A 12087-nucleotide genomic window follows, 5' to 3' on the forward strand; every position below is an offset into this window, starting at 1 on the left:
GGAGATCCCATGGACAGAGAAGCTTTGCAGGCTACAGTCCATGAGTCCATGGGTGGCAAAGAGTCAGACAGAACTGAGCAACTAAGGCACTCATACAATTAAAGTGAGGAGACCAGAAGGGGATGCTTTCATGCCCTGTGATAATAGCAGAGACCCACAGGAAGAAGAAAGACTCCTCTTCTTTCCTGGCAAGGCTCAGCCTTGGAATGTTTACTATAGCACTCCCAACTCCCTTTTCCCCTCTATACAAGTGGTCTCCTTCCCTTGCCATGTGGGGACTTCCATGTGGCTTGTCGTGGTCACAGACCCCAAATTGCAATTGTCTGCTGATCCAGAATAAACCTGGATAAATAAACCTTTGCCAGAGAAATATCTGGCAGTCTATTTGTCTTAGGTCAATACCACAAAATCATGAGACATAGTTTATTATACAATAATATATTATTAGGACATCAGCTAAAAAAGGTGACTGCTATAATCAAAAAGAAATTGCAGGTGCAAAAGGATTTGCAGACTACAAAGCAACATGTTTTGTCAATATTAGATAAAAGAACACAGTCTCTGAACACAGGTGTTTACAATGATTAATTTTGTGACATTTGCCATTCCTGTTGAGGGATGCAAAGTCAACTGCCGTCAGGCATCTGTGGTAGAAATGAAGAGAAACACATTCAGCTTCTAGTTCTTTATTTCGATGGGAGCCAGGGCTTTGTGCAGAGAAGGCAATGGCACCCCATTCCAGTACTCTTGCATGGAAAATCCTATGGATGGAGGAGCCTGTTGGGCTGCAGTCCATGGGGTCGCTAAGAGTCGGACACACTGAGCGACTTCACTTTCACTTTTCACTTTTCACTTTCATGCATTGGAGAAGGAAATGGCAACCCACTCCATTGTTCTTGTCTGGAGAATCCCAGGGACGAGGGAGCTTGGTGGGCTGCCATCTATGGGGTTGCACAGAGTCGGACACGACTGAAGCAACTTAGAATCAGAAGCAGGGCTTTGTGAGTAAGGGATATTAATGTTAGTTCCAGCTGGGAAAAGAATATGTCATCAGGCTTTTATTTATTTCATTAAGGAATTTGGGGGAGTGATTTCTTTTCCTATGACTATATTCACCTTAGAGTATTTTGAAGCAATGATCTCAATTAACCAGAGTATTCAAAGATGGTATTCTAATTATCTGAAATTTTCATCAATGCTTCTCATTGATCTTTCTTAAATGCTATAATAACTTTGTCTTAGTATGTTGTTTGGAAAGTCTAAACTCTTTAAAAAAATCATGAAAAGTTAATTTATTAAAAAGCTTATAAGTTGAGTGTTTCAATAGAGTACATTTTCCCATTGAAATAAAGCTATAAATGATAAGATTCCAAGACTTAGAGGCAACAGAGTTCCAAATGTGCTATAATACTGCATAATTGTACATCTTAAAGTTTTTTAAAATTTCTACAACCAATTCTATGCTGTGAACTTTTTTTAAGCCTCATAACATACACTCAGCCTGATCAAACCCTTTTCAGTAAGATCTAGGGAGCCCCCAGGATGTCAGACCCCAAGTAGGATGGCAGTTTCACGAGGGCAGAGGCTGTGTCCTGGCTCCCTGTGCTCAGCACAGAGCAGAGACCTCAAAAGCTTGCTGTCATCCCTGAAGCAGCACAGCACAGTGCCTAAGGTGTGCCTCAAGTCAGAGAGACCTGGCTTTGATTCTGCCCTGCTTCTTGCTAGTGTCAATGCTGGGCAGAGCTCAGCACCTCTAAGCCTCAGTTCTTCAACATTAACCTGAGAATTGAGTGTGCCTACCACATGGAGCTCCTGCAAAATTTAAGTGGGGGACTTCCATGGCAGTCCAGTGGCTTAGACTCTGCCCTTCCACTGCAGGGGGCTTGGGTTTGATCCCTAGTCAGGGAACTAAAGATCCCACATGCTGAATGGTGTGGAAAAAAAAAAAATTCAATGGGACATTTTATGTAAAGACTTGTCATGTCTGGTACATAGTCAGGGCTCAAAATGTGGCAGTGATCATTATTACTATTACTGAACACAGACTCATCCCAGGTGTGGCTCCCAGAGTATCCACTGTCCATTTCAGCAGTTCTGGGGAGTGGTGGGAGGAAGGAGGATCTGCAAAGAGTATTTGTGACAATTTATATTTCTTTTTCCCCCAAATATTGGAGATCAATTAAGTTTTATTTATATTTAACATATGGGTTAATAGTAGTAACATGTATGGAAGTTATAAGTAAATATATTGAGAGTGTATGCTCATTTTTTTTTTACTTATAGGGCTGCATACATCAAAATATTTGTAAAGTGTTGGCCTAATTCTTCAAAAAAGTCACTGTATCTGAAGCTGGGCAGAGGTGGACACTTGCCTCAAAGAAGGAGCCCAGCTGTGAGCAGAGGGAGCTAAATGTTCTTGGCCACAGGAGAGATCTTGAGTCTCTATCCTCCAGCCTCCAACAAAGACAAGGTCCTGCCTTCTTAAGGGAATGACCTTGGAGGAGTAGATTAGTAAAGGATAGTAAGAGAGGAAAGGAAGAATTCTAACAGACAACCAGCCAGCCAGGCAAAGCTGGTGATGAAGTTAGCCAGCAAATGGGTTTGGACTACCTTTGCTCAGAGTGTCTCAACAAGATGGTGGGGTAGGGTGTGTGGGGGGCGGTGTGTCAAGCAGAGTTTCCATGGTGTTGCTGAGAGCAGGATGAATAGAGTGAAAGGAAGAAATGAGGTCCAAAAAATGGTTGGGAAAGGAATCTCCTCCACCAGTGATACAGGCCCTGTTCTGGTGCCTGGGGGGAGGGGGAAAGGAAGGAGAAACAGAGATGCAGGTGGAAGGTCAGGAATGTCCCTGTAGGGTGGTGAGTCCAGGATTGGGTCACCATCTGTGATTAGAGATGTGTGGCAGACAGACAGACATAACTCAATTTGGTGCATCAGTTTTTATGGTGTAGAAGCATGGACTGTCCATCAGATACTCATGATATACCCTGGAAATATTTCCCCTCTCAATCCCAAATTTTATGGGAGGCGATATTGTATGGAACACACAGTGCTGAACCAGGGAGTCAAGAAAACTGTGTTCTTGTTTCAGCTTTTCTGTTACTTAGCTATGTCCTTGTGTAGGCACCTAGCTTCTGAATTCATTTTGTCATCTGAAAAGAGAACTAATTTACATGATCTCTAGGTTCCCTTCCAGCCCTGTGATTATCAATTTCAGGATTCTGAAAGGGGCATATGTTCTTAGGAATTGCCTCTTATGCCTATGCATTGAGTGCAGAGAAAAGTTATAGTCTATTAAGGTTGTCTGATTATTTGTGTTATCAATCAATGTTTGACTAGGTGGTTCCCCTTCTAGAGTCTTCTTTAATGTCTTTACTCTGAAATAACTTGACTGTGTTACTGCTCCTATTAGCTACTCACATAATGAGGTAGCTCAAGGCATTAACTCAGAGTTCCTTGGTACTGACTAAAGTGTTCTAACTAAGAGAGCGAGAAAGGGAGACAGAGACTACATTATTAGCTCATAAGAAGCTATGGCTAAAATAATCGGATGCTTCCCAAATACACTGAGATTGAAATAACTACTGACCCAGCTGTATAAAATAAGAAATTTTATCTCATTTTATCTTTAATCTTTACCACTCTACAATACAGCAGGTCAGCATTTTTCTCATTTCTATTCTCTTCCATTATCCTCATAATCCATTTGATCATTTAAAAAGTGTAGTAGAATTCAAAAACAAAATGAGAAATGAGAAAATTGGTTGGAGAGAAAGCAGGGAAAAAAGGGAGAGCCTGGTCTCCAGAGTGGAGGAGACATTGGCTATTAAGGTATATGTCCACTGTAAAGTAGGGGGAGAGATTTGGGTGTTTCCGTTCCCCGCATGGGACTCTATCCTCTTCAATCTATAGACTGTACAGTCACTGTATTATCAGACCTGTTCCCTTGGTCAGTTAATGATGCTATAACAAAGTACAATGGACTGAGTGACTTAAAAAACAAATGTTTCTCACATAGTGGGAAGTACCAAACTAAGGTGCCAGCAGATCCAGTGTATGGTGACAGCCTCTTTCTGGTTTTGCAGGTGGCTTTCTTCTCCTTGTATCCTCACATGGTGGAGGCAAGAGAGAGAGAATACTCCTTTGTCTCTTAGGAGGGCACTAATTCCTTTCATGCAGGCTCCACCTTCATGACCTTATGACCTCTTAAGACTTCACCTTCTAATACCATGACATTGGAGGTTATGATTTCAACATATGAATTTGGGGAAGACAAAAACACTCAATCCATTGTACCTGTTCCCTTAAGGGCTTATTCAAGAAACAAATATATTCTCATCTTAAATTTAAAAGGAATCTGGGGGGGGGGGGAAATTTGTTGTCTTGCTTGCAAGCTCAGTCTTTAAAAGAAAAAAAAAAAAATGTAGGTGGAAAATTGCCAGAAATGTTAGAAAATGTTTACAGAGTTACCCTTAGAGATTTTCTGTTATTGCAAAAAAACAAATTAGGAAAAAAAACCCAGAAAACTTTATATTGTGTTTTACTCTGCTAGGAAACAGTGCAAACATAAAGAATCTGTATACCTTCTCTACCCAGTAAGCTGGATGTGAAGAGGAGCCAGGTCTATAGATTTCCCCAGAAACCCTTAAAGTAAGGAGAACTAAAAACATATTGTATTTTGCTGGATTGACATATTATACCCATTTACCAATCATTCCAAGTGCATTTACATTATCAAAGTCGCCAAAGCAGTCTCCTGAGTCTCAGGATAGCAACCTTCCCCCTCTGTCCCTACCCCAGTTTACAACCAGCATCAGCCTCCTATTCCAAGATGAGTCTTCTCAGAAGGGCTCAGTCATCAGAGAAACTGTGGTTAGCCACATCCTCACCCCACTCAAAACATTAGGGCCTTTACTGTACCCCAGGATTCAGCAACAGCAAGCATCTGTAAGGCTGAGCTAGTTAGAGGTGCTCTGAATTCCTGGACTTGCATTGGAATGATCATTATCAGGTTAAGGGGGATTACATACTATCAGGGTTCCATGAACTTTTTGTTACAACTAGTTAAAGATGTATACTTGCACAAAGCACACTATGGTGTGAAGGTATAAAGAGATTATTAAATATGTGTCTATTTAAATGGAGAACAAAGATAGTGTCTTTGCAAATATTAAGCAGTTGCGCTGGAATTTTCCCCTTATCCTTATTCCCTGGGAGCCTTCCGCTGGTGAACCTGAATGCCTTCAGACCTATCTCCCAGCTCTTCAGATATTTGTCTGTTCTGATGTTAAAGCAGTTCACTGAATTCTTCATTTCAGTGTATTTTTGTAGAGTGGTTTTATAGTATTTTTGAGTCCTAGAACTTTTCTTTTTCAAATGGGCTGTGTCACTCCGTATAGTTTTACAAAAGTATAATTTTCCTGCTGGAATGTTCAAGCTTAGCTTTTAAGACCTTGAACACAGGAAGCATCGTTGCTTTATGGTCTATATCTGATAAATCCCATACCTCAGTTCAGTTCAGTCACTCAGTCATGTCTGACTCTTTGCAACCCCAAGGACTGCAGCATGCCAGGCTTTCCTGTCCATTACCAACTCCTGGAGTTTGCACAAGCTCACGTCCATTGAGTCAGAGATGCCATCTAACCTTCTCATCCTCTGTTGTCCTCTTCTCCTCCTGCCTTCAATCTTTCCCAGCATCAGGGTCTTTTCCAATGTGTCAGCTCTTCACATCAGGTGGCCAAAGTATTCAAGCTTCAGCTTCAGCATCAGTCCTTCCAGTGAATATTCGGGACTGATTTCCTTTAGGATTGACTGTTTGATCTCCTTGCAGTCCAAGGGACTCTCAAGAGTCTTCTCCAACATCGCAGTTCAAAAGCATCAGTTCTTCGATGCTCAGCTTTCTTTATGGTACAACTCTCACATCCATACATGACTATTGGAAAAACCATAGCTTTGACTATATGAGCCTTTGTCGGCAAAGTAATATCTCTGCTTTTTAATATGCTGTCTAGGTTGGTCATAGTTTTTCTTCCAAGGAGCAAGCGTCTTTTAATTTCATGGCTGCAGTCACCATCTACAGTGATTTTGGAGCCCAAGAAAATAAAGTTTCTTACTGTTTCCACTGTTTCCCCATGTACTTGCTATGAGGGACCAGATGCCATGATCTTAGTTTTTTGAATGTTGAGCTTTAAGCCAGCTTTTTCACTCTTCTCTTTCACTTTCATCAAGAGGCTCTTTAGTTCCTCTTCGCTTCCCACCATAAGGGTGTCATGTGCATATCTGAGGTTATTGATATTTCTCCTGGCAATCTTGATTGCAGCTTGTGCTTCATCCACAAGCTGGAATCCACATCAGTAAGTCTGTTTCCTTTCGTCTGTTATTTCTGCCGATCATGGATTATGGTGTCTTATCTTCTACGTGCTCTGTCATCTTTGACTGTGTACTAGACATTGTATATGAAAAAATTATTTATAGAAATCTTTTGAGATCTGTTATCTTCCTCCTAAGAGGATTATTCATCATATTTTACTTTATTTCCTTGTTTTGCCAGGTGTCAAGGGGCATGAGCCATCAAGAATCACCTTCATCTCAGTTCAGAGTTTGAGATTTTGCGGGGCCACCAAAATCAGGGACTTTGGATCTTTAATGTGAACACATATCACCTATGGATCTTGTTAAAGTAAAAAGTCTTACTTAGTAGAATTGGGACAAGCCTCAGGAAGCCACAATAGAAAAAAAAACAACCCAAGTCATGTCAGTGGGATAGTTAATTTTTCATGTCAACTGGCCACAGGGTACCCAAAGTAAATATAATTTCTGGGTATGTCTTTGAGCATTTTCTGAATTAGATTAGTATTTGAATCCATGGACACACTAAATTGCCCTCTCCAGTGTAGGTGAGCATCATCCTATCAACTGAGGGCCTAAAATAGAACAAAAGGTGGAGGCAGGAGGAATTCACCCTTTTTTCTTCCTTCCTGATTACTTGAGCTGGAACACTGACCTTTTCAAGCCCTCAGCACTCCTGGTTTTCAGGCATTCAGACTCAGTCTGGAATCTAACCATTGTTAGGTGATTTTGCACAACTCTAGGCTAACTGTAGGCTAAAACTCTGAGTACCTTTAAGATAGACTGAGCTATGATGTTTGGTAGGTTAGATTATTAAATGCAGTTTTGATTTACATGGGTTTTTTGGGGACATAACCCTATCATAAGTTGAAGAAGACCTAAGCACAGATGGCTTTAAAACAACAGTTATTATCTGTCAGAGATTTAGGAGCAGCTAAGCCAGGTGGTTAGACTTGGGTTTCTCGTGAGTTACAGTCAAGATGTGAACAGGGGTTGAAATACAATTTGAAGGTTTAGCTGGGGCTGGAGGTGGAAGGTGACTCATTCCCATGGCTGTTGGCAAGAAACCTTGATCCCTCCCCACCTTTCTACAGGGCTGCTCATAACGTGGCACCTGGCTTCATCAGAAGTGAGTCACAGCCTGTTATACAGAGTGAAGTAAGTCAGAGATAAAATAAGTATCATATATTAACACATATGTATGTAATCTAGAAAAATGGTACTGATAAACCTATTTGCAGGGCAGGAATAGAGTCTTAGACATAGAGAATAGACTTATGGACATAGCAGTGGTAGGAGAGGGTGGGATGAACTGAGAAAGCAGCAGTGAAATACATTACCATGCGTAAAAAAGATAGCTAATGGAAAGTTGCTGTATAGTGCGGGAAGCTCAGCCTGGTGCTCTGTGACAACCTAGAGGGGTGGGAGCGGGTGGATGGGAGGCAGGTTAAAGAGGGAGTGGACATGTCTATACCTATGGCTGATTCTGCTGATGTATGGCAGAAACCAATACAACATTGTAAAGTAGTTATCCTCCAATTAAAAAAAAATTTTTTAAAGAAAAGAAGTGAGTCACTAAGTTTACCCCACCCTCAAAAAGAGGCCAATTAGGTCCTACCTTTTGAAGAAAGTACCAAATCACTTGTGGACATATTTTTAAAACCATCATAGCGACATCATGTTTCACATATGGCCATGTGCTCAACACTGTTCAATTAAATAGATCCAAGGAACCTCCTTAGGTTGTGACATCGAACTTTTGGAAATTCTCTTATAATCTTTATCTCTGCTCCCAAATATCAAACACGCAGGGCCCTCTCCAGTTCTAAGATGTATGTGTGCCTTCCTAGGCAACACTCAGATCACTGTACCCTGGGGAGATGATGCTGTTGGGCTGAATTCTCCCCATCACCCACCTGCTTGGCGGTGGAAAGAAAATTCTCTGTGGGACCCCTCTGTGTGCAAAGATATGTTCCCTGACAGCTGGTGGCCTGACTGGAGACATTAATGGAGTGTGCCCTGACTAGAGACATCAAGGGAGTGTGTCCTGTACAGCCAAGAAGGGATGTAAATACAGAGTAGAGACACGATTCTATCACAGCTCAGGGCAGAATGGAGATAGGCATGCTGCAGCTGCTGACTCAGCAGCTGTATGTACACAGTATTCTTCTAACAATTAGACTTAATCTTTAAAGATTTTCCCCCTGCTTTGTCCCAAGAGGGATTTAAGGCTACTTGATTTTTGTAAGTAATACTTCCAGCTCATTAAAAAAAAAAAAAATCCATTTCCTATTTTTAAGGATTAAAAACTTAAGACATTTTTGTTATTCTCTCTCTCACAGTAAAACTTTCTTAGATTACCCCACATTCTATTTTTTTATTTAAAAAATTAAGAAAAACAATTTGGAAAAATGCTCGTATTTAGCAACATATATTATATCGATAGGCTTCCAGGCGGTGCTAGTGGTAAAGAACCCGCCTGCCATTGCAGGACACATAAGATATTCAGGTTCAGTCCCTGGATTGGGAAGATCCCCCGGAGGAGGGCATGGCAACCCACTCCAGTATTCTTGCCTGGCCAGAGGAGCCTGGCAGGCTACGGTCCATGGGGTTGCAAAGAGCTGGTCACAACTGAAGCGACTTAGCACATACATTATACTGATAGAATTTCCCACTGGGTAGATACTGTATTTTTCCAAAATTGAGGGGGTTTTTTGTGTGTATCTTCCCACTTAAGTTCATCTCTTCTTCTTATAATAGTTTTCTTTTCCTTGGGCCTATTCAGTCAGTGAATTCTTGTTTTAAATGGTTTATAGAAAGTATTTGGGAGTGCTCATATGGAAATGATGATTGTTCTCAAAGTTGTGCCCCTCTTTGTAGGATCCAAATCTAAAAAAAAAAGTAATCCATAAGTAAACACTATCCAAAAGTTAGGTTCTTATGTAAAATTTCAACCATAATCTATTGTGGCTTACTTATCTATCATAAAACCTGCAGAGATGTGATTAATTTATAAAACAGCAAATGAATAGGGGGAAAAAAGGATTCATGCCTCTGGAAAAGGCATATTAAGTTTAACCTTCAAAGTCCTCATTCCATGATTACGTATCAGTCCACAAACACAACTGTTTAAGAATTATTGGCTGATAATATTTATGAAAAATAAGTCTGGATTTTCTCCCAATGCTCAGTTGGAATAATATCCATTTTACAGTTGAAAGGAAGTTATTCATGTTACATGTATGGATCTATAAAATCTATTTTGATACATTTGCAACTTTGAAGTCTACAGTGCTCAGGTTCTACAAATTAATGATTTACTTTACCAATGAATATTTAGGTAATTATATAGCTCTGGTTGGTATGATGAAATACAAAAGGCACTGGAAAGGAAGCCATGACTCCCTTTTCTTCATCAGTGATTGCAATATCCAAATAACCTCAATAATGTAGGAGACAGGAGATCTGTATACTTTGACATTACAAAACAAAAATAAGAGATATTAAAATTTTGCATAACCTTTTTGCTATTCCACAACTAGACCAAGTAGAAAGGAAGTAATCAAGGATATACCCAAAGATGCAGAGAGTCCCTTGAAGACTTTCTATAATAATGAAAGACTAAAGGTACAAAAACCCAATTGGTTAACTAAGTTTGGTATAGCCATATAGTGGAATATTACGCAATCATTAAAAATATCTTCAGAAGAGTACTTTTTTATAGAAGGAAGTTCATATACTATTTGGATGAAAAAAATTAGATTAACAAATAGAATGAACACATACACACATGTATGTTTCATAAATTTACAAAGTTGGGTGATATATAGATACATAAAAAGTCAAAACATTAGTCATTTCCAACTCTGTGACCCCATGGACTATAGCCTTCCAGGCTTCTCTGCCCATGGAACTCTCCAAGCAAGAATACTAGACTGGGTAGCCATTCCCTTCTCCAGGGGATCTTCCTTATTCCGGAGATCAAACCCACTTCTCCTTCATTGCAGGCAGATTCTTCACAGTCTGAGCCACCAGGAAGCCAATATAGATACATATACATATATATTTGTGTGATATATATAGATACATATGCATATAAAAAAGCAAAGATGTATCCAAAAATATTACCAGTGATAATCTTTGAATTGCTGATTTCCCCCTAGAACATAAGCTCCACAGGACAAATATGTGGTCTTATTCACCACTCTGTCCCCAGTTTCCAGCACATCTTGATGCTAACATGGTACTGGCATCATGATGCTCAATGGCTATTTGCTGAATTAAGGAATGGGATTTTTTTAAACTTGGTATTCTTTGGCTATTTCTATTTTATAAATTTTCATATGTACACATTTTTATAACAAGAAATCTTAAAGCAGGCCTTCTACTTATGCTTCTGTTATTTTCATAATTAAACTGAGTGAGAAAGCAGATCAAACCCTTTCACAGTCGGCTTGGACCAATCTGCAGTTGTGATTAGCCAAAAACACTTTATTTGGACTTCTCAGCACTCCTAATATGAGAATAAGGAAACAGGAAAATTTTGTTTTCTTCCCAGATCTTTGAGCTTCCATTTAAGAAGTCATCTCAGTCAACAAAGGGCTTCCCTGATAGCTCAGTTGGTAAAGAATCCATCTGCAATGCAGTAGACCCAGGTTTGATTCCTGGATCAGGAAGATCTGCTGGAGAAGGGATAGGCTACCCACTCCAGTATTCTTGGGCTTCCCTGGTGGCTCAGCTGGTAAAGAATCCACCTGCGATGCAGGAAACCTGGGTTCAATCCCTGGGTTGGGAAGATCCCCTGGAGAAGAGAAAGGCTACCCACTTCACTATTCTGGCCTGGAGAATTCCATGGACTGTATAGTCCATGGGGTCACAAAGATACGGACAGGACTGAGCAGCTTTCACCCAGTCAACAAAAGGAGGGAAGATTTCTATTTCACTCCTACTGTTACTGCTACAAATATTGTTGCCGCCATTGCAGCTACTGGCTCTGAAGCATTTACCAGGCAGTATTTTAGGAACTTTGTGTGTCATTCAAAGCTCAAAAAACCTCAAGAGTCAGGCACTACTGTTTTTCCCATTTTGCAAATGAGATTTGAGGTTCTGAGAGGTTAAGCAACTTGTCCACAGTTGCCCAGCTGTTTACTGAAATGACTGAGGCTCGCAACTGGGCAGCTTCACTCCGGGCCCATGCTCTTCACAAGCACGTTGCAGTTACAAAGGGCAAGGTCAAATACAGCGACGGAAGCAAATCCAGACTGGGCTAGAGCTCTCCTTAAATTCCCTGCCTACACTATCGTACAGTTGTGTCTTGTTGTAAGGAGAGACCAGGGAAAAAAAGAGAATACCTAAATGTCATTTTTCCCCATACAAAATGAGGTCTGAGATGTTTCTATAGCTATTAACTGGTAAAAGTAGTAGAAATGTCAAATAATACTAACAATGTATTGAATATATGATTCATTCTGAGCCTGCTTTAAGACAGATATTGCCTCTCATTACCCAGTCATGGGAGAAGCACAAAGTACTTACTCCAAACCACATGTTTTTCTGCAAACAAGTTTCTCAGATAACCTCTATTTAAAACTAAACGGCACCCAATATGTTTCACAGGGTGGAATATCTGTAATGGAAATGAATGATCCATTCTCCATAGTCGCAATCTTAATTGCACATTAGAATAACCTGCAAAGGTGTTTTTTTTAAACCCAAAGCCCAGGTATTATCAAGAAGTTC

General features: G+C 40.3%; 1 protein-coding gene across 15 annotated transcripts in view; it reads right to left on the minus strand.

Annotated features, from left to right (window-relative positions):
* Positions 1-409: 409 nt before the first annotated feature.
* The window catches only part of CWH43 (cell wall biogenesis 43 C-terminal homolog), a 60611-nt gene continuing 48933 nt past the window's right edge, over positions 410-12087 (minus strand). For 11 of the 15 annotated variants that reach the window (XR_015165425.1, XM_086405809.1, XM_086405810.1 and 8 more), the window contains one exon: positions 8706-9237. Coding sequence is in view for 14 of the 15 variants with exons in the window: in XM_086405809.1 (XP_086261935.1) it covers positions 9159-9237 (79 nt within the window). In the remaining variant the exon portion in view is untranslated. Of the gene's footprint in view, positions 998-8705; positions 9238-12087 lie in introns of those variants that run through there. The other 4 variants (XM_086405806.1, XM_086405798.1, XM_086405797.1 and 1 more) reach the window with 2 other exon arrangements.

Source organism: Bos grunniens, chromosome 6 (assembly GCF_055505025.1).
Source record: "Bos grunniens cultivar Pamir isolate PY7600 chromosome 6, Bosgru_T2T1.0, whole genome shotgun sequence".
Lineage (NCBI taxonomy): Eukaryota > Metazoa > Chordata > Mammalia > Artiodactyla > Bovidae > Bos > Bos grunniens.